Source organism: Carcharodon carcharias, chromosome 27, assembly GCF_017639515.1.
Source record: "Carcharodon carcharias isolate sCarCar2 chromosome 27, sCarCar2.pri, whole genome shotgun sequence".
Lineage (NCBI taxonomy): Eukaryota > Metazoa > Chordata > Chondrichthyes > Lamniformes > Lamnidae > Carcharodon > Carcharodon carcharias.
The window spans coordinates 19,491,165-19,514,651 of NC_054493.1; the positions used below are offsets into that span (position 1 = coordinate 19,491,165).

At 44.8% G+C, this 23,487-nt stretch overlaps 1 protein-coding gene and 1 pseudogene across 1 annotated transcript; one reads left to right on the forward strand and one right to left on the reverse strand.

Annotated features, from left to right (window-relative positions):
• The window catches only part of LOC121270350, a 37,812-nt pseudogene that overhangs the window by 3,903 nt on the left and 10,422 nt on the right, over window positions 1-23,487 (forward strand).
• LOC121270534 (gastrula zinc finger protein XlCGF26.1-like) lies at window positions 5,888-20,709 on the reverse strand. Its single transcript, XM_041175901.1, has 4 exons — window positions 20,559-20,709; window positions 19,674-19,727; window positions 15,181-16,485; window positions 5,888-6,773 (listed from the first exon to the last, which is right to left on the reverse strand). Exons 3-4 carry the CDS (start codon window positions 16,376-16,378, stop codon window positions 6,016-6,018), a joined length of 1,956 nt encoding a protein of 651 aa, XP_041031835.1. The 5' UTR covers window positions 16,379-16,485; window positions 19,674-19,727; window positions 20,559-20,709; the 3' UTR covers window positions 5,888-6,015.

Below are 23,487 nucleotides of genomic sequence, written 5' to 3' on the forward strand. Positions count from 1 at the left end.
GTTAATCACATCCAGGACTGAACCATGTTCATTCTGACAGTTGGGGTTTGTTTCTGCTGATGTTCACAATCCCTGTCTGGAGTTTAATATTCTGGATCTAAAGCTGATTGTGTTCTCGGGGCTGCAGTGTCCTTTAAGAACCGCTGTCTCTGATCTTTCCCCATAATTCAGGAACTCTCATCAGAAATTAGTTTACAACAAGATTCTGAACTTTTACTTCAATCCCAAATTGATCTTTGGTACAAACTCTACAATTCAGTGTCTGAGAGGTTCCACTGATTAACATCTCCAATTAGAAAGTGCTGATTAATCCTTGCTGACAATTCTTACTGACATGCACGTTTCTCACAGTGACATCTCCATTATCCACCAGAAAGAAGGGGAATGAGAATTGATGGAGAATCGAGAGTTCCCAAATGTTACCCCTCCCGCCTGTTACAGAAATCCCCTCGGCTCGGGAATGGAGACAAGTTCAATCCAATAACAGACGATAAGAAATCACTGTCTAATAACATTATAAAATCTTCAGAAATTCATGTAATATAAAAAAAGCTCACACTCTCTCTTTGTTATGAAGAAAGCTTCTATAGCAGCTTGCTGGCTGACAAATTCAGTACAGGCCTGTTATCTCTGCCGAGAACATGTCTCTAGCACAGGCTCTGAAACAAGACATTTCTAACCCTGGTGCAATTGGATCTCATGACCCATGTGTAAATGCGCTATCTGTGTAAAGGTTAAAACAGGCTCTCGAGAGCACAGAGAGTTTGAAATGATCCACACTGGCTTCAGCCCAACACCCCCACGCTGTCTCACACCAATTAACCGTTCAGAGGAGACAGCCGCTACCGGCACAGAGACCAGCACTCACTCTGCATCCGTTTGCCCTCCAGGACCGGTAAAACATATTCACCTGTCACGGGTCGTGTGTTTTCCTGTCTATTTAGCTTACGTATCAAATTTAAACTGTTGCTCCTCAATTAGCTACTTTAAAATCACTTCTGAGCTCAACCCCCTTTTTTTTGGGTATCTGTGACTCCTGAACCTAAACTTTACCAGATATCGATTCACGGGATAGAGCCCAGAGCAGATTTATAATGATGATACCAGAAATGTGCAGGTAAACATATCAGGAAAGGATTAACAGGCTTGGTCTCTTTTGTCTTGAGAAAATAAGGATGAGGCTAATCGAGTTATTTAAAATGATGAAAGGTTTTGATAGAGTGGATGCAGAGAGAATGTTTCCTCTTGTGGGGAAGAGCATAACTAGAGGCCATCAATATAAGATTGTCACGAAGAAATCCAATAGGGAATTCAAAACAAACTTCTTCACCAAGAGTGGTGAGAAAGTGGGACTCGCTATCACTGGGAGTGGTTGAAGTAAATCGTATCACTTTTGTTCAGTTGAAAAAGGAACAATGCGTCGTGTTTTTTTTTCTGCAAAGGCCTGGGCCCTATGTGTCAATATATGTAGCTTCTAGCACGTATAAGTGAGCCACACTGTCAGCCAGACTGATCATCTTAAATTGGTTGTTCGTGTAATTCTTAGCACAATCAAGATAGTTTAGTATGTGTTGTTCATTCGTGGGATCACATCTAATATTGTTTAAGGGGAAGCTAGACAAACACAAGAGAGAGAAGAAAATAGATGGATAGGTTGAGATGAGGAAGGTTGGGAAAGGGCTCTTTGGAAGCTTAAACCCCAGCATGTACTGGCTGGGCCGAATGTCCTGTTTCTGTGTCATGTATCCTATGTAATTACACGACTAAATGTTCTGCTTCTAACTTTTAGACTATACCGCTTATTCCTAGACTGCCTAACCAGCGGAAATAACTTCTATTTCAACCCTGCTCCCCTTAATGTGATTGATTCTCCTGTTACTGTCACTATTAAGCACATCCAGAACTGAACCATGTTCATTCTGACAGTTGGGGTTTACTTCTACTGATGCCCATAATCCTGTAACTGGGCTGGAGTTTAACATCTTGATGTCTGTTCAATAAATCAGTTTTGTTTCAAACACGCAGTTTTTTGATTCCTTGATTTCTCCAGGAAAAGAGGCTAATTGATGTCCTGTTACCGACTGCTCCATTTTTGGATCTTTTCTCCTTTCTAACTCTAGATTATTTAAGTTCTCACACCTTCGGTTACTCTCATGGATAAGTCCCAGCTCCCCACACCTCCCAAAGAGCCTCTTTTCACCTTGGCATCCAGGGAATGTATCGATATTAAAAACAGAAAAATGCTGGAAATAATAATCCATACTTTTCCAAGTGGCAATTGTCTGTTTCCTGGCTTCCTAGCTCCACCCCTTCCCCACCACTGATGTGAAGCTGATTGTCCTGTAATTGATGTGTTTTTGAACAGGGGTGTAACATTTACAATCTGTCAGCCCTTTGACACCACTACAATATAAGGAGGATTGGAAGATTGTGACCAGAGCCTCCACAAGTTCCATCTGAAGGATGCTGTCTCTGACAGTGCAGCAGTCCCTCAATGTCACCCTGGAGCGTCAGCCTAGATAATGTGCTCAGGTTTATTAATATTTCCTCTTGTTATTGATGTGGATCATTAAGAAACAATGGACTCTTATGATGTCATCCAGTCCCAGTGCGATGATGTCATCCAGTCCCAGTGCGATGAGGTCATGAAGACTATTAAATACCAGCAGAGCCTTAGTGGTGAAAACAGGTTTGTTCGAGATGGCAGGAAGTCCATTACTGATAGATCAGCAAATGGAATTAATGGGAAAGAAAGTGAAGCAACTCATGAACATCAGGAATTGCTAATTATGAAAACGTGTACAGTCTACACGTCCCACCTCCCGACTCGCTACTCCCATCTTTGACAGGCTGCCCCCATTTCTCGACACACTGCCTACATCTCCTGACATGCTGCTCCCATCTTCAACATGCTGCCCCCATCTCCCGAGCAGGCTGTCTCTACCTCTGCTGAATCCACACAGAATGCACCATGTCGAAGCCAGAGGAAAAGACTGAGCGAGAAATTGTAATTCACCAAGGGTGTGCACATGTCAAAACAAAATATTAACTTTCCTGTTTTTAACAATACATGAAATGTAATGATTGGAACAACTTCCAGCTCTTGTCCATTCTGACATCCCGTGGGTCAGCTCACCCTTTCATCGGGTTCATGCTGAATGTCAATCCAGGCTGAGAGCCATTGGGTGGATGTGCAATGGGTGGATGAGTGGGTGGAGGAATGTTCAATTCACAGAGAGGGGGATGGGGGAGGGGGGGTTGGTGCTGGTGGTGGGAAGTGTTCATTCTGAAGGAGTCCCATCTGAAACAGTGACCATTCATTTATCACTTTCTAATCATCATTGACCTGCTGCGTATTTCACCAGGTTTGTTCTGTTCAGTTTTTCAGTATTTATGTATACTTTTTAAAAATCTTGACTAAAACATATTCTTGTTCTGACAGTGAAATCCTTAAGATTTTAACTCTTAAAGTCAATCCCCATCGAGTACACTGGAGAACTCAACTGGTCCTAATTTTTTATGGTATTAATAAACAAAGATCTTACAAAAGGGTTGACGTTTCATGTCCTCATGACCCTTCCACAGAACTGCGGAACACAGTTCTGTGGAAGGGTCATGAGGACTCAAAACGTCAACTCTTTTCTTCTCCGCCGATGCTGCCAGACCTGCTGAGTTTTTCCAGGTAATTCTGTTTTTGTTTTGGATTTCCAGCATCCGTAGTTTTTTGTTTTTATAAAGATCTTACAAGGTTTTTGTAGAGAAATTGTTTTTCTCTGAGACCAGGGATGGTCAAATAATGTCCCAAAGTTCAGATTTGAGCCTTGAGCCTGGGCTATGGGGCCCACAAATAAGGAGCACCATTACCGGATGTCCTTCATCCCCGACTTTAATCACTCCACCATTGGTGGCTGGGCTTTCAGCTGCCTGGACCCTAAGCTCTGGAATTGCTTCTCTAAACCTCTCCACCTTTCTACTTCACCTTCCTCTTCTCAGACGCTCCTGATAACCGACCTCTTTGACCAAGCTTTTGATCATCTGATATAAATATAAGTTGTTGCATTTGTTGTTGTAGTTCAGTCAGGACTGATCACTTGCTGAATGAGGCTGTATAAATGTAACACAGATAGACACAGCTTGTGTCATAGTTCAGTGAGGTCTGATCATTTACTGACTAAGTGAGTTTGTATCAATGTAACTCAGATGGACACAGCTTTTGTCATAGTTCAGTGAGATCTGATCACTCACTGAGTGCTTGTGTCTATTTAATGCAACTCAGGCACAGCCTGAGTCACCACTTTAAGGACAGGAAGAGAGAGAATCTGGAGAGGAGAAAAGAATTAGTAGGAGACCGGGCACTGAATCTGGAATAACGAGCAGAGAGGGGGAGTGTGTGGGACTGGGATTTATAGATTTGGGAGAATGAAAGGAGAAAGAATATTCCATAGAAACTAGAATAGTCTGTTCTGAATTTCTATCCTGTCCTGACAGTGATGGCTTTTGTTAACTCTGTTTACAGGGTATTAGAGGGAGAGGATTTTCAGATGAGAAACTTAAACCAAACATCTCAACGACATCTGACAGAATCCTTAATTCATATATGATCAGCTTCTGATTAAGGAAAAATGTTAGTCTATTCTGTCTGTGGGGAAATATTTAAATCTTCGGTGTGACTGGAAAATCACCAGGAGACACACATGCCTGAGTCAGAATTGCATCTCATGGGTCAAACCTGACATCAAATGTGCACAGAGTCTGGTTTAGATTCAAACAGCTGCCAGGGAGAGGAATTGAGTTGGTAGCTATGGAATGAAAATAATGGCTTCAGTCTTCCCAATGTTTAATTGGAGGAAATTTCTACACATCCAAAACTGGATGTCAGACAAACAGTCTGATAATTAAACGAAAGTGGAGAAGTCGAGAGAGGTGGTGGTGAGGTAGAGCTGGGCACTGACAGTGTCCATGTGATAACTGACACTGGTTTCAGATTATGTCACTGTGGGGAGAATGTTGATGAGAAATAAGAGCAGGCCAAGGCTGGATCCTTTGGGGACACCAGAGGTAACAGGGAGTGGGAAGGGAAGACATTACAAGTGATTCTTTGTCTATGATTAGATGAAGAAGACTGGAATCAGGGGAGAGCAGCCCCAAACAGCTGGACGGTGTTGGAGCAGAATGGTGGGGTCAACCTTGTCAAAGGCTGCAGACAGGACGAGAAGGGATAGTTTACCTTTGTCACTATCACTTAGGATGTCAAAGGTGGCTTTGATCAGAGCTGTTTCAGGAGTGTGGCAGGGGAGAAACCTGATTGGAGGGATTCAGATGGAGTTCTGGGAAAGATGGGCAAGAACTTGAGAGTTGACAACATGTTCAAGGAGTCTGGAGATTAATTGTGGGTTGCAGGTGGGGCAATAGCTTGCAAGGACGGTAGAGTCAAGTATTTGTTTTTGAGGAAAGGGTGATGATTTGAAGAGAGGAATAGTACTTGAAGAGAGAGAACTGTTAACAATATCAGTCAACGTGGGGAAGTTGGATGATCAGCAGTTTAGTGGCAATAGGGTCGATGGATCAGGAGGTGGGTCTCATGGCAAGATGAGCATGAGAGGACATGAGGCGAGGTGGAGAGAAACAGAAGAAAGATGCGGGTTCAGTGCTTAGATAAGGAGGAACTTTAAAGACAATTTGTCCCGGTGGGCTAGTGGAAGGGAAGAAAGCAGCAGAGGCAGCTGATCGTCTCAATCTTAGTGACAAAAAAGCTCCATGAGCTCCTCACACTTGTTGGAGGTGAGATGGAGGAGACAGGGGAGAGGGAGAGCACTTCAAAAGGAGCTAACTTGTGTTGGAGAAATTAAAAATATTCAACACCCGGTTTGTTTAACACAAAGCTGATTTATCTGACTTTATCCAGAATATTAACACATTTTGCTGGTCTGGAGCTTATAAACATCAACAGAAACAGACCCCAATGAACATGGTTCAGTCCTTGATGTGATTAACTGCAAAAACCAAGCACTGTAGTTACTTGTGAACTTGCAGGTGTCTCAGCAGGTAGCGTGAGGTAGAGAATGCCTTCCCACAAATTGAGCAGGTAAACGGCCTTTCCCCAGTGTGAACTCGCTGGTGTGTCAGCAGGTTGGATGACTGAGTGAATCCTTTCCCACACATGGAGCAGGTGAATGGCCTCTCTCCAGTGTGAATTCGCTGGTGTAGAGTGAGTCTAGATGATTGCCTGAATCCAGTCCCACAGTGAGAGCACCTGAACGGTCTCTCATCAGTGTGAACACGTTGATGGATCATCAGTTCCCCGGAACTTTTATAGCACTTCCCACAGTCCGGGCATTTAAAAGGTCTCTTATCAGTGTGAACTCGCTGGTGTGTTTGCAGATTGGATGCATCAGTGAATCCTTTCCCACACTCAGAGCAGGTGAACGGCCTCTCCCCAGTGTGAACTCGCTGATGTGTCTGCAGATTGGATGCATCAGTGAATCCTTTCCCACACACAGAGCAGGTGAACGGCCTCTCCCCAGTGTGAACTCGCTGGTGTGTCTGCAGGTGGGATGACTGAGTAAATCCTTTCCCACACTCAGAGCAGGTGAATGGTCTTTCCTGAGTGTGAATTCGCTGGTGTCTCAACAGGTGGGATGAATTTATGAATCCCTTTCCACACTCAGAGCAGGTGAACGGCCTCTCCCCAGTGTGACTGCGGCAATGAGTTTCCAAGTTAGACGGGGATCTGAATCCCTTCCCACAATCCCTGCATTTCCACGGTTTCTCTCTGTTGTGACTGCACTCATGTTTTGACAGGTCAAATGATTGGCTGAAGCCTCGTCCACACACAGAACACATGTACGGTTTCTCCCCACTGTGAACGGTGCTTTTTCCTTCCATGTTCAAAATCCAATGATATTCAAGTTATGATAAACTGGGTGACTCCATCAGATCCTGATGTGATGTTTGGTTTATGTTTCTCGACTGCAAATCCTCCCCTTCTAACACCCTGTGAAATTGATTTAAAACAGAACGAAGGAGGTGAGAGAGAACCCACAAAAACAGAAAGACTGGTTGTGAAATTGAGCTGAATGAATCTGGGAATTTGTGGGGCCGGCACGAGGAAAAAGTGACCAGGAAAACTGCTGGATTGTCATAAAAACCCAACTGGTTCACTAATGTCCTTCAGGGAAGGGAACCTGCCACCCGCTCTGGGCTACACAAGACTCTGGCCTCTATAAGAACATAAAAAATAAGAACAAGAGAAGACCTAACGACCCATCGAGCCTGCTGCATCATTCAATATGATCGTCGCAGATCTTGGGCTTCAACTCCACTTCCTCACCCGCTCCCCATGTCCCTTGACTTGCCGATGGACAAAAAGCCTGAAATATATTCAATAATGGAGCAAACACAACCCATTGGGCTGGAGAAACCTATGTGACCGAGAGAGAAAGAGAGAGAAGGGGAGTGGGAGTGGCCGAGAGAGAGAAGGGGAGTGGGAGAGGCGGAGAGAGAAGGGAAGAAGAAAATGATGTGCTGGCCCTGGAGAGGGACCAGAAGAGGTTCACGAGAATGATCCCAGGAATGAAAGGCTTAACATATGAGGACTCTGGGTCCATACTCGATGGAAAAGGATGAGGGGGGGTCTGATTGAAACTTACAGAATACTGAAAGGCCTGAATAGAGTGGACGTGGGAAAGATGTTTCCATTAGTAAGAGAGACTAGGACCCGAGGGCACAGCCTCAGAGTAAAGGGAAGACCTTTTAGAACAGAGATGAGGTTTAGATGAACTTTAGCCAGAGAGTGGTGAATCTATGGAATTCATTGCCACAGAAGGCTGTGGAGGCCAGGTTGACTGTATTTAAGACCGAGATAGATAAGTTCTTGATTGGTAAGGGGATCAAAGGTTACAGGGAGAAGGCGGGAGAATGGGGTTGAGAAACTTATAAGCCATGATTGAATGGCGGAGCAGACTCAATGGGCCGAATGGCCTAATTTCTGCTCCTATGTCTTATGGTCTTATGGAAGTTGGAGAAACAGAAAGAAAAGGCGGGGGTGGGGGGGGGCGCGGTCAGAGAGACAGGGAGTGAGAAGAAAGCTTTTACAGACCTAAACCAGAAATTTGAAAAAAACCTTAAAAATCCTCAACCTCCACCCCCTTGAAGGACCGGGGTGACAGGAGTATGCGAACACAAAGTTCCCCTCCAAGTCACACACTGTTCTGACCTGTCTGACATCCAGTACCGGATGAGCAGAAATTTCCTCCATTTAAATATTGGGAAGATTGAAGCCATTGTCTTCAGTCCCCGCCACAAACTCCACTCCCTAGCCACTGACTCCATCCCTCTCCCCGACAACTGTCTGAGACTGAACCAGATTGTTCACAAACACGGTGAAATATTTCACCCCAAGATGAGCTTCCAACCACATATCCACATCATCACCAAGACCGGCTATTTCCACCTCAGTAACATCACCCAACTCCACCCCAGTCTCAGCTCATCTGCTGCTGAAACTCTCATCCATTCCAATGTCATCTCTAGTCTTAACTATCCCAACACACTCCTGGCCGCCTCCCACATTCAATCTCCCTGTAATCTTGAGGTCATCCAAGACTCTGCTGCCCGTGTGCTTAGTCGCACCAAGTCTTGTTCACCCATTGCCTTGCTACTCACGGACCTACAAAGGTTAGGAAGCACCAAAATTTCCATCTTTATTTTCAAATTCCTGCATGGCTTCTCTCTCTGCTGGAATCTCCTCCGGCATCACAACCCTCGGAGATATCTGCGCTCCTCTAATTTGGCCTCCTGAGCATTTCTGATTTTAAATATTCCACATTCGTGCCCATTCTGTCAGTTTCCAAGGTCCCAAGCTCTGGAATTCACTCTTTAAACCTCTCCACCTCACTTTCTTCCTTTAAGATTCTCCTCAGAACCACCTCTTTGACCAAGCTTTTGGTCACCTACCCTAATATCTCTTATGGGGCTCAATGTCAAACCTTGCTTTGTAACACTTCAGTAAAATGCCTTGGAATATTGTCTTACAGTGAAAGTGCTATATAAATACAAATTGATGTTGTTAATTTGGTATATCACTGTTGATATTTTGATATATCACGGTTCCTTCATCATCGCTGAGTGAATAACCTGTAACTCCTCACCTAACAGCATCATGGGAGCACTTTCACCACACAGACTGCAGCGGTTCAAGAAGATCAAACATCATCTTCCCCACAGGCAACTGGGAACTGGAAATATAGGCTGGAATCTGTGGAGAGAGAAACAGAGTTAGTATTTCAGGGTGTGCAGAATGAATAACAGGAAATAAAAATGGTACAGAATTTGATGATCAATATAAGCTCAGAATTGGAAGAGAAATGGACTATATTGCAGGAAAAACAATTCCTGACTATGAAAGATATGGTGGGAAGATAAAGCTGTTCAGACAGCAACACATGGTCGGGGGATCGGCAACAGTGGAACCTTTGTTTAGACACAGTCAGCAGGAGTAACAGTAACATACTAAACATTACCAAAATATACCCATATGAGAGACAGAGGAAGTGAGGCAATAGCAGGGAGGTGATCAGAGAGGACAGAGCTGATACAGAGCAATAGATGGTGTTATGAATTCAATTCATCCTAGGTCCCTGGGTGGCTAAATTAGCAACTGTGAAGATTACAACACTTAAGTTACCAGGTGTTCCAATGTCTTTTACATTGGTTCCTACCTTGTAACAAGTGTGGGGCCCTCTGGGAGTGTTTTGACAGGTCATCAGATCAGTTCAAAGGTAAGCGAAGAGCTCTGCTTGGGGCAGTTACTTTCTGGAGTTGCCAAGCAACATGTGCCACAGAGACGGGCAGGCAGAGATCCCAGTTAAGTTGAGTTACAAGGCTAGACAAAGGGCTGCGAGGAACAGACTTTAAATGAAGTGGGCCACTGGGGCAAAGGTCCTACTTTGGTGCAGTGGTGCTCTGCTTGGCACAGCCATAGATCTCGAAGTGTGCTTGTACGCTAGTGTTCAAGTGTACTCAGGAACCCAGGGAGAAGGAATCTCGGAAAGCAAGATTGAAAACCTGTGACATTGGCCATTGTTAAAGCTGTCCGAGTGGAAGTGACTTTTGAAGAGAAGTCCAAGGACAAATCTTTAAAGATGGAGATTGGAAATTCTCGTGAGAAAGATGAAGTTTCAGTGAAATTTGTTGACTCACAGTGTGACTGATGTCTGGGTGGATTGTTGAGAAATCCATGAAATCAGCTTTGGTTGCATCTGTCATTTAGTGTGGTGTCTGACCACAGTTTGTTAATTCACATATACCTTATACTTAGCCTGCATGTTTGAGTATCAGATACATATTGTAAGTTGTTTTATCTTTGTGAACTTGTGTTATGAATTTTGTTATATTGTTGTTCAAAACCCGTGGAAACTTATGGCTTTGTTCCAAAAGCAGGGGTCTTGAATCTCAACCTTTATCTTAACTCTTATCTTAACTTCAACTTTTAAACAAAGTGTTACTGGTCCCTAACCAGATCTAAGCACCCCCCCCCCCCCACCCCCCCCCACCTCCCCACCCCCCCACCCCCACCCAATGCCATGTTTCAGGCCAAGGATCATGACAACGGACATGGATTCAGGTCCACAGGAAAGAAGCCACACCAGCCATTAACAGGATGCACACCAGTTGGTGAAGTCAAAACTAAGACACACAGCCTTTTCTTGCTGAGATAGTTTATTAACTTTGCTAAAATGTCAATGCTCCTCACCTACACCCAGTGTCCCAGCTATCCCCTTTTCATATGTGTTCAAATATCCATCATCTGTTTCCCTTTACAATCTCATTGACATTAACAAACCTTAACAATGTAACTGGTAACACATTCACATCAACCTCAGAGCCATGGAACTTTGCATAGGTAACAGAACACAGCACTAAAAGCTCCAAGTTGTAGATGGTCAAAACTATTCACCTCTGAAACAATTTCACCATTTTTAAATGTAAACTCTCCTGCTGGAGCCTGCAGCTGGAATGATATCAGAAGCACTGGAGTCAGAGAAAAATCTCCCAGTTGAGGAAATACCCAGGGAGCGGGGTGATGTCACCGTGTAATTGCTGATGTGTGATGATGTCACAGTGTAATTGTCGATGTGTGATGTCACAGACACGGATACAGAACATCTGGGTCTGTGCAAACCAGTGATCACCACATGTTATGAAGGATATGACGGTCCTTGAGAGGGTACAGAGGAGATTTACCAGAATGGTTCGAGGGATGAGGGATTTTAGTTGTAAGGTTAGTTTGGAGAAACTGGGGTTGTTCTACTTGGAGCAAAGGAGATTGAGGGGAGATCTGATACAGGTGTACAAGTTTATGGTAGGTAGTTAAAGATAAGCAGTTCTCATTTGCTGATCATAAAAGGATTACAGGACACATTTAAGATTTTGGGCAGGACACACAGGGGACTATGAGGAAGATAATTTACACAGTGAGTGGAAATAACCCGGAATCCAGTGCTTACATTCAAAGGTCGTTAATATCTAGGTCCTTGTGAAGTCGAATAACTCTGTTAGATTTTGATATGACCTTTGGTTTGGATTTCCTGTCTGTAAATCTTCTGATAATTCATAATAGCTCACAAAATCCATCACTATCGGTCCAGGACAAACATTTCTCTTGGCTTGAGTTTGCTGTGTGTAAATCCTCCCCTTCTAACCCCTTGTAAAAGGAGTTTTCAAAATCCATCACTCAGTCCAGGATAGAAATTCACAACATTCTCTCTTCCTGCTCCCTAAAACTGGGATGATTTAAGCAGGGACATACCTGCATTGGTAGTAGTTCAGCGAAGCTGACTAGGCTGATTCCTGGTATGTGGGGTTTGGCATTTAAGATTGAGCAGGTTGGGCCTATACTCATTGGAGTTTAGAAAAATGAGAGGTTATCTCACTGAAACATATAAGATTCTGAGGGTTCCTGATAGGGTAGATAGTGATTCGCTCTCATGGGGGAATCTAGAACTAGGGGTTATTGTTTCAAAGTAAGGGGTCTTCCATTTAAAATAGAGATGCGGAGCAATTTCTTCCCTTTGATATTCTCTTCCCCTGAGACCAGTGGAAGTTAGGTCAGTGGATATATTCAAGGCCAAGTTGGACAGATTCTTGATCTACCTGGGAGTCAGAGGTGCAGGAAAATAGAATTGAGGCCACAATCCATTCAGCTAACGCCTTACGGAAAGAGGGTGCAGGCTACTCTTGCTGGCATTTATCATAATGTATCTTCTTAGGATAACCGCACGTGTGCCCGGCAGCAAGTTACCCCTCCACAGATAGAGGTCATTACCTGGGCCTGTCTAACTAACTATTGGCGGTCCCTCGGAGAGAGGAAGGGGCTTGCCCCGATTTGAGAGGAGAAGAGAGAAAAGGGGGAAGAGAAAGACAGAGACTAGGAGATAGGGGAGAGGCCAATGCAAGGCAAAAGAGGTGGGAAGGGGACAGTAAAAGACTGAGGAGTCAGGCCCAGTACATTTATTACCCATCCCTAATTGTCCTTGAGAAGGTGGTGTTGAGCTACCCGTTTGAACCACTGGCAGCTCAGCCTCACCTTCTCAACGCATTCCCCAGTCACGTGCGCAGTCCTGGCTCCCCGCTCGCATTCTCTTCCGCCTTCGTCATCCAGACCAAGCCCCGCCCACTCGATGACGTCACCATATGGACGCACATGCGCCCCTGCTAATCGCTCAAACAAGATGGCGGTCGTTAAACCGGTCCCGGGGAAACAGCAGCACCGGAGAGGAACCGCCCGGGAGTTTCTTGTTCGCAGGCTGCGGCCTACACCGGGTGTGTTTCTGAAGCCTTCCCGCCCGCCCACTGCCCCAACGCTGCCTCCGGTTCTCGCCGCATTCTCACCGCCTGAAATCCAACCAAGCGTCTGTCCATCACCCACACTGCGCATGCTACCCGGATGATTGACGGCAGCTCCGGACCAATAGGAAAAGTGGGCGCGACAGAAGGACCGAACAGGAACGACTAGGTCCTCCAACCAATTGGAGTGAATGAGGGGCGGGGCTGAGCCCGGTTCTCCCTCATTGGCTGAAACTTTGCATCATCCTGAAAGCTGATTTCCCTCAAATCCAGGAGAAAACTGGACCTTTCTGTTTGTGACTTTAAACAGATGAAACCCTGTGAGTGTGGAGCAAACATTTCAACATTTGTTACTGAAATGTGAGAACATGATGAAACACTGTACAAACAATTCAAGGGCTGACTTCAAGGAATGACTAGGCAGACAGGGAAAGTCACCATTAGAACAAGAGTCCCGGTTTCAATAAATGATCCGGCAGACCGGTTAGGACAGGTTAGGGGGAAGGTTAATATTGTCATCATTCAGAACAACACAGACTACAAAGGAACAACTGATCTCAAAGACAACCTCTTGTAGTATGTGTGGAGGGGATGTGCTGACTCAGGTTTAAATGATATATGTTTTCTATATTAGACAATGACATTAAAATCTGGAACTCAGATGGGGATGTGGATTTGTGTTATGTGGGAAGATCTGGATCAGTGTATTACTCCAGGAAGCCTGAAGATCAGAGGGACGGTATTTCAGAACTGTTCCTGTGAAAGCAACAATCCCATTGCTGTCTGTGAAGAAGACCGATGGAAATATTTAAAGTGGAAACCATAGGCATGTTGGAGGATGATGTACACAAGGAATTTGTGAATTATCTGAGGATAATAATGAGAGGCAAGGAATGGATCTGAAAAGCAGCAGACACTTCATGTTGTTCCAAGAGAAGCAGGTCTGGTTGTGTAGATGTCAGGTTTTACACAGCACACAGCCAGTCTGTGGTTTCACCCTGGATGAAGAATCTCCGAACTGTACCATTCTCTTTTTTTATTCATTCAGGGATGTGGGCTTCACTGGCAAGGCCAGCATTTATTGCCCATCCCTAATTGCCCTAATCACATCACTCGATGGGATTCTCAGAAGCTATGTTGTCTACTTGGAGAGGGAGGTTTGTGGTACAGCTGATGAGAAGCAGCACGCACACACAGAGACCCACACACACATTCTCTGTCACACACACACAGACAACTGCTCCATACCCACATGCATGTAGACACACAGACATCCTCTCTCCACATACACACACACTCACATACACACACAGACATCCAAACAGAGACCTACACACACACAATTCTCTGTTTGTCACACACACAAACGCGTGCACATATACACACATCCCCACACTCAGAGACACATGAGGATACTTCCTGAACAATTGGGTGGACAACAACAACTAAAGTGACTAATACTAGGTATGAGGCATTGGTGCCAGTGAGGACCACAATTTTCAGCAAACTCAAGTAAACATCACCCTCCAGTGACAGCGACCAGTTTTGACCATCCAATCCCAGCCCTTTCTCTGAACATAAAAACTATATTGAACAACATCTGCGACAGAGGCAACAACACAATTATAACAATGAGCTGTCTATTGCCAGTCTGGGAGGTTGTAACATTTCAGAAGAATTTTGCTGGATATTTAGAGCCTCTACTTTCACTTGGAATTATTGAAGGTGTTAATTCTCCTCATATTGATAGTCTGGTTGACGAAGAGAATTCTGAGATAGGTCACATGGAAAAAGAATAGAATGTTGTTGTGACTCTGTAGTCCAAAATTTTCCTGACTTTGCCCATTGCTGCTCCAAAATACCAGAACACATTCCAATGTTCAAAAGGAACTAATTTGTGTTAGTGATACTAAAAAGACTCAAAACAACGTATGTTTAACACAAATCAGATCCAACTGATTTCTGTCCAGAATATTAACCACTATAACTGGTATGGAGTTTATTAACATCAGCAGAGACAGACCCCAATGAACATGGCTCAGTCCTGGGTGTGACTAACAGTGAAATACAATCACTGTCATTACTCATCAACTCGCTGGTGTGTCATCAGGGTGGGATGACTGAGTGAATCTCTTCCCACACTTGGAGCAGGTGAACGGTCTCTCCCCGGAGTGAATTCGCTGGTGTAATGTGAGTTGAGATGATTGTGTGGAACCCAGTCACACAGCGAGAGTGCCTGAATGGTCTCTCGTCAATGTGAACACGTTAGAGGCATTAGCTCCCTGGAACTTTGAAAGCATTTCCTGCACACTGGCATTCAAAAGGGCTTTTTGTCTGTGTGAACTCTTTGGTGTGTCTTCAAGTTGGATGAATGCATGAATCCCTTCCCACACTCACTGCAGATGAATGGTCTCTCCCCTGTGTGAACTCGTTGGTGTCTCAGCAGGTCCGACGAGCTGGTGAATCCCGTCCCACACTCAGAGCAGGTGAACGGCCTCTCCCCAGTGTGAATGCGCTGGTGTACAGTGAGATGGGATGACCACCTGAACCCAGCCCCGCAGTGAATGCACCTGAACCGTCTCTCATCCGTGTGAACACGTTGATGGGACATCAGTTCCTGGGAACTTTTAAAGCACTTCCCGCACTCTGTACATGTAAAAGGTCTCTCGTCAGTGTGAACCCGCTGATGTGTCAGCAGGTGGGATGAGTGAGTGAATCTCTTCCCACACTCAGAGCAGGTGAACGGCCTCTCCCCAGTGTGAATTCGCTGGTGCACAGTGAGCTGAGATGATCGCCTGAACCCAGTCCCACAGTGAAAGCACCTGAATGGTCTCTCGTCAGTGTGAATACGTTGATGGGACATCAGTTCCTTAGAGCTTTTATAACACTTACCACAATCTGGGCATTTAAAAGGTCTCTCATCATTGTGAACACGCTGATGAGACATCAGCTCCCTGGAACTTTTATAACACTTGCCGCACTTTGGGCATTTAAAAGGCCTCTCATCAGTGTGAACCCGCTGGTGTGTCAGCAGGTTGGATGACTGAGTGAATCCCTTCCCACACTCAGAGCAGGTGAACGGCCTCTCCCCAGTGTGAACTCGCTGGTGAACCGTGAGATTAGATGATTGCTTGAAGCCTGTGCCACAGTAAGAGCACCTGAATGGTCTCTCGTCAGTGTGAACTCTTTGGTGTATCATCAGGTTAGATGAATTAATGAATCCCTTCCCACACTGGGAGCAGGTGAACGGTCTCTCCCCGGTGTGAACTCGCTGGTGTGTCATCAGGTTGAAAGAATCAGTATATCCCTTCCCACACTCGGAACAGGTGAACGGTCTCTCACCAGTGTGACTGCGTCGATGAATTTCTAACTCCGATGGGTAATTGAATCCTTTCCCACAGTCCCCACATTTCCACGGCTTCTTCCTGTTTTGACTGCATTCATGTTTTGACAGGCCAGATGATTGGCTGAAGCCTCGTCCACACACAGAACATGGTTTCTCCCCACTGTGAACGGTGCTTTTTCCTTCCATGTTCAAAATCCAATGACATTCAGGTTACGATAAATTGGGCGACTCCATCAGATCCTGATATGATGTTTGGTTTGTTTCCCGACTGCAAATCCTCCACTTCTAATACTCTGTGAAATCGATTTAAAACAGATAAAAGGGAGTAAGAGAGAACCCACAAAAACCACAAAGGTGGGTTGTGAAATTGATCTGAATGAATCTGGTAATTTGTGGGACCAGCACTATGAAAAAGTGACCATGAAAACTGCTGAATTGTTGTAAAAACTCATCTGATTCACTAATGTCCTTCGAGGAAGGCAGCCTGCCAACCGGTGTGGGCCCACACAAAACTTTGGCCTCTATGGGAGGAGACAGAGAGAGGCAGAGAGCGAGAGAGAGGCATGGGAAGTAGGTAAAGAAAGAGCTCAGAAAGTACCTGTGGCTCTAGAAACAGAGTGAACATTTCAGGGACTGTAGAACGAATTGCAGGGAATAAAAATGGGGCAGAATTTGATGGTCAATATAAGATCAGAACTGGAAGGGAAGTGGTCTATAGCGCAGGAAAAGAAATTCCTAACAAATTCCATGACACGATGATAGATAGCAAAGTAAATTGTGAAGAGGACATAAGGAGGCTACAAAGTGACACAGATAGGTTAAATGAGTGGGGAAAGATCTGGCAAATGAAGTACAATGTGGGCAAACGTGAAATCATTATTTTGTCGGGAAGAATAAAAAAGAAGCTTTTAAGACCATAAGACATAGGAGCAGAAATTAGGCCATTCGGCCCATCAAGTTTGCTCCATCATTCAATCATGGCTGATAAGTTTCTCAACCCCATTCTCCCGTAACCTTTGATCCCCTTACCAATCAAGAATCTATCTATTTCGGTCATAAATACATTCAATGATCTGACCTCCACAGCCTTCTGTGGCAATGAATTCCATAGATTCACCACTCTCTGGCTAAAGAAGTTTCTCCTCATCTCTGTTCTAAAAGGTCTTCCCTTTACTCTGAGGCTGTGCCCTCGGGTCCAAGTGTCTCCTACTAATGGAAACATCTTCCCCATGTCCATTCTATCCAGGCCTTTCCGTATTCTGTAATTTTCAATCAGATCCCCCCTCATCCTTCTAAACTCCATTGAGTATAGACCCAGAGTCCTCAAACGTTCCTCATATGTTAAGCCTTTCGTTCCTGAAATCATTCTCGTGAACCTCCTCTGGACCCTCTCCAGGACCAGAACATCCTTCCTGAGATACGGGGCCCAAAATTGCTCACAATATTCTAAATGTGGTCTAACCAGAGCCTCAGCAGCGCATCCCTGCTTTTATATTCTAGTCCTCGCGAAATAAATGCCAACATTGCATTTGCCTTCCTAACTATCGACTCAGCTACAAGTTAACCTTAAGAGAATCCTGGACTAGGACTCCCAAGTCTCCTTGCACTCCAGATTTCTGAATTCTTTCCCCATTTAGAAAATAGTCTATGCCCCTATTCTTCCTACCAAAGTGCATGACCTCACACTTCCCCACGTTGTATTCCATCTGCCACTTCTTTGCCCATTCTCCTAACCTGTCCAAATCCTTCTGCAGCCTCCCCAATATTACCTGTCCCTCCAGCTATCTTAGTATCATCTGTAAACTTAGCCAGGATGCCCTCAGTTCCTTCATCTAGATCATTAATGTATAAAGTGAAAGGCTGTGGTCCCAACACTGACCCCTGCGGAACTCCACTAGTCACCGGCCGCCATCCCGAGAAGGACCCCCTTATTCCCACTCTGCCTTCTGCCAGCCAGCCAATCTTCCATCCATGCCTCTAACACCATGGGCTCTTATCTTACTGAGCAGCCTCCTGTGCGGCACCTCATCAAAGGCCTTCTGGAAGTCCAAGTAGATAACATCCATTGGCTCTCCTTTGTCTAACCTACTCATTACCTCCTCAAAGAGTTCTAACAGATTTGTCAGGCATGACCTCCCCTTGATGAAACCATGCTGACTTTGCCCTATTTTACCATGCACTTCCAAGTATTCTGAAATCTCATTCTTAATAATGGACTCTAAAATCTTACCAACGACTGAGATCAGGCTAATCGGCCTGTAATTTCCCATCTTTTGCCTCACTCCCTTCTTAAACAGGGGGGTTACATTAGCGATTTTCCAGTCCTCTGGGACACTCCCTGACTCCAGTGATTCCTGAAAGATCACCACTAATGCCTCCACTATCTTTTCAGCTATCTCCTTTATTTCCAAATGGTGAGAGATTGCAGAGCTCTCAGGCTCAGAGGGATCTGGGTGTCCTAGTGCATGTATCACAGAAGGTTAGTATGCAGATACAACAACTAATTAGGAAAGCGAATAGAATGTTATCATTTTTGCGAGGGGAATTGATTACAAAAGTAGGGCGGTTATGCTTCAGTTGTACAGGCATTGGTAAGACCACATCTGGAGAACTGTGTACAGTACTAGTCTTATTTAAAGAAGTATGTAAATACATTAGCAGTTCAGAAAAGGTTTACTAGACTAATACCAGGAACGGGTGGGTTGTCTTATGAGGAAAGGTTGGACAAGTTAGGTTTGTATCCGCTGGAGTTTAGAGAGTAAGAGGTGACTTAATTGAAACTATTAAAATCCTGAGGGGTCTTGACAGGGTAGATGTGGAAAGGATGTTTCCTCTTGTGGGAGAATGTGGAACTCAGGGTCACTGTTTAAAAATAAGAGACTGCTCGTTTAAGACAGAGATGAAGAGAACGTTTTTCCTCACAGAGGGTAATGAGTCTTTGGAACTCTCTTCCTCACAAGGCAGTGAAAGCAGAGTCTTTGAATATTTTTAAGGCAGAGCTAGAAAGATTCTTATTAACAAGGGAGTGATAGGTTAACGGGCGTGGGAAGGAATGTGGGGTTGAGGTTACAATCAGATCTTATTGAATGGCGGAGCAGGCTCAAGGAACCAAGTGGCCGACTTCTGCTCCTAATTTGTATGTCTGTATGACTATGAAAGATACTGTGGGAAGATAAAGCTGGTAAGCCAGCAGCACATGATCAGGAGATGGATGGCAGTGGAAACCCCATTTAGAATAAGTTGGCAGAAGTAACAGTAAAATACTAAATATAGTTAAAATACACCCAGGGTTAGAGACAGAGGAGCTTAGACAATGGCAGAGAGATGATCAGGGAGGGCAGAGGTGAAACAGAGCAATGGATAGACATGGATTCAGATCCACAGTAAAGAAGCCACATCAGCAGCAGGGCCATAGGACCTCACACAAATAACAGAGCTCAGCACTAAAAGCTCCAAATTGTAGATAGTTAAAAATACTCACCTCTGAAAGAATTTCACTCTTTTCCAAGTTAAAATCTCCTGCTGGAGCCTGCAGCTGGAAAGATATCAGAAGCACTGGAGTCAGAGAAAAATCTCCCAGTTGAGGAAATACCCGGGGAGCAGGGTGATGTCACCGTGTAATTGTCGATGGGTGATGACATCAGAGGCATGTACACAGAACATTTGGGTCTGTGCAAACCAGTGATTATGAAGGATGTGAGGGTCCTTGAGGGGGTACAGGGGAGATTTACCAGAATGATTGGAGGGATGAGGGAATTTAGTTGTAAAGTTAGGTTGGAGAAACTGGGGTTGTTCACCTTGGAGCGAAGGAGATTGAGGGCAAATTTGATTGAGGTGTACAAGTTTAGGACTGGTTTCGATAAGGTAGATAAAGAAAAGCTGTTTCCATTCGCTGATTATAAAAGTAGTACAGGGCATGGATTTAAGATTTTGGGCAAGAGATACAAAGGGGATGTGAGGAAGCACCTTTTCAAACCATGAATGGTAATGACCTGGAACTTAATGCTAATACTCAGAGGCCGATAATGTCCAGTTTCTATCCTGGACTGACACCGATTGGTTTGGGAAACGGTCCATACAGAGCATTAGAAAAGGAGGATCCAGATTCTGGTCAATCGAGTGACTCTGTAGGATGTCTTGACTTTCCCGTCTGTAAATCCTCCACTTCAAACCGCCTGTACAGGAATTTCCAAAATCCAGGATAGAAAGTCACAATATTCTCTCCTCCTGCTACCTGGACCAGCATTGCCGCGCATGCACCCTTCTGCACGTTGCCCCTATAAAGATGGCTGCCGTTACGCCCGGGCCTGGCGAAGGGAGAAATCCAGAGCTTTCGGCCCGTTCCCTGCAAACACAAGAACGGTACCTTGTTATTTGGGGTCTGCGGTCTGCACGTTGTCTTTAGGAAGCCTCCCTGCCAATACCGCTGGCTCCATTCCTCTTTACACACCCAGTAATTCTGTTAGTTTTCTCCGCTCGACAGTCTCCCTACCACTCTGAGCAGCTTCAGTCACAGACCAGCACTGCGCATGCTCATGAAGCCGGCCACAATGCGCGTGCGCAGCGAGCTCCTACAGCGAGGATGGGGCACATTCTGAACCCCGAACAAAAACAGAATTACCTGGAAAAACTCAGCAGGTCTGGCAGCATCGGCGGAGAAGGAAAGAGTTGACGTTTCGAGTCCTCATAACCTTTCCACAGAACTGTCTTCCGCAGTTTTTTGTTTTTTACATTCTGAACCCTGTTCAATTGAAAGGTCATTTTTCTGAATAGGAAATGATTGTTTATGATCTGATGACGAATGGAGCCCAAAGGCCAATATATAACATCATCATGACAATTCATATGACAAATAAAGTGCACAGGCCCTCTGCCATAATTCTGACTGGGTTTAATTAACAGCAGATTTCAACTAAATCGCCAGGGGTATGAGATCCTGAAAAGTAGTTCAGAGGGGAGAGAAGCTGAGGTAGAATGAGAAGTTAAGACGCTAATACATGAGTCTGGAAGGCAAAGGAAACATAGGCTTGATAAGAAAGAAGTTAGTTTAGCAAGGCTAAATGGAATATATTTTAATGCAAGGAGCCTGAGGAGTAAGACAGACGAGCTGAGGGCACAGATAGGCACGTATGGTATCATAGCTTTGTCCGAGACTTGGCTAAAAGAAGGGCAGAATTGGCATGGTTATGGGGCATTCAGATGAGATAGATCCAGGGATAGAAGAGGAGGGGGTTGCAATATTGATCAAGGAATCAATTATAGCAGTGAGGAAGGATGATATCTTGGAAGGATCATCAAATGAGGTCACATGGGTAGAAGTAAAAAATACAAAAGGGGCAAACACGCTGTTTGTTTGGTGTGTACTACTGGCCCCCAAACAGTCATGGAGAGATAGAGGATCAAATATGTAATCAAATTTCAGAGAAGTGTAAGAATAATAAGGCAGCAATAGTAGGGGATTTTAACTACCCAAATATTAACTGGGATAATTTTAGTGTGCAAGGTAAGGAAGGAGCAAAATTCTTAAGTTGCATCCAGGAGAACTTTTTTAGCCAGTATGCAGGAAGCCCAACAAGGGAGGGGGGCAGTTCTGGACCTAATATTCGGAAATGAGCCCGGGCAGGTGGAAGGCATATCAGTAGGGGAGCATTTTGCGGATAGTGACCATAAGACCATAACTCAGGGGGTGTTGGGGGGTGATTGTTGGGGAGGGGGGGTTGTTGACGGGGGGGTGTTGTTTGGGGGGGTTGTTGTGGGGGGTGGGGGTTGTTGGAGGGAATGGGGGGGTGTTGGGGTATTGGGGTGGGGGGTGTTGGGTGGGGGGACCTAGTCTGGAGAACGCTGGATGTCAAGGGACATTAAGGTTAGGATTAAGAAAAAAGAGAAGCTTATGGCAGATACTGAGGGTTCATTATGTCCCTCGAGGAGTATAAAAAGTGCAGGGGGGAACTTTAAAAAGGAAGTTAGGAAAGCTAATAAAGTGCATGAGAAAGCATTGGTGGGTGTAATAAAGGAAATCCCAAACGTTTTTTTTTTAAATATATAAAGAGCATGAGAATAAATAGGGAAAGAAAAAGGCCAATTAGGGACCATAGAGGTAACCTGTATGTGGACCTGGAAGATGTGTGTAGAGTCCTCAATGAATACTTTGTATCAGTCTTCACAATGGGAAAGGGCGACACAGGTATATACATCAGGGTGGAGGACTGTGAAATATTAGAGGACGTTAACATAGAGAGAGAGGAGGTACTAGCGGGTTTAGCAGTCTTAAAAGTGGATAAATCTGCAGGCCTGGATGAGATGTGTCCCATGTTGTAGAGAGAGAAAAAGGAAGAGATATCAGGGGCTCTGGCAGTAATTTTCAAATCCTCTCTGGCAACAGGTGAGGTGCCAGAGGACTGGAAGACTGCTAATGTTGTCCCATTATTCAAAAGGGAACAAAGGGATAAACCAAGAAAATACAGTCTAATCTTGATGGTGGGGAAGTTACTAGAAAGAATTCTGAGGGAAAGAATATATCTGCACTTGGAGAGACACGGATTAATCAGGGATAGCCAGCATGGATTTGTTAAGGGAAGGTCGTGTTTGACAAATTTGATCAAATTTTTTGAGGAGGTAATCAGGAGTTTTGATGAGGGTAATGCATTTGATGTGGTCTACATGGACGTTAGCAGGACTTTCGATAAGGTCCCTCATGGCAGATTGGTCAAGAAAGTAAGAGCCCCTGGGATCCAAGGCAAAGTGGCATGTTGGATCCAAAGTTGACTGAGAGGCAGGAAGCAGAGGGTGGTGGTAGAGGGATGCTTCTGCGACTGGAAGTCTGTTTCCAATGGAGTTCTGCAGGGTTTGGTGCTGGGGCCCTTGCTGTTTCTGGTGTACATAAATGATTTGGACTTAAATGTAGGGGATATGATCAAGAAGTTCGTGGATGACATGAAAATTGGTAGGATGCTAAATAATGAGGAGGATAGCCATAAACTGCAGGAGGATGTCAATGGACTGGTCAGGTAGGCAGAGCAGTGGCAAATGGAATTCTACCTGGAAAAGTGTGAGGTTTTGGGGAGGCTAACAAGGCAAGGGATTGCATTATGATTCGTAGAACCCTGGAATGTATTGATGATCAGAGGGGCCTTGGTGTCCATATACACAGATCTCTGAGGGTAGCAGGGAGGTAGATAAGGTGGTTAAGAAGGCAGATGGGATGCTTGCCTTTATTAGTCGAGGCATGAAACACAAGAGCAGGGAGGTTATGTTGGAACTGTATAAAATGCTGGTTAGGACACAACTGGAGTCCT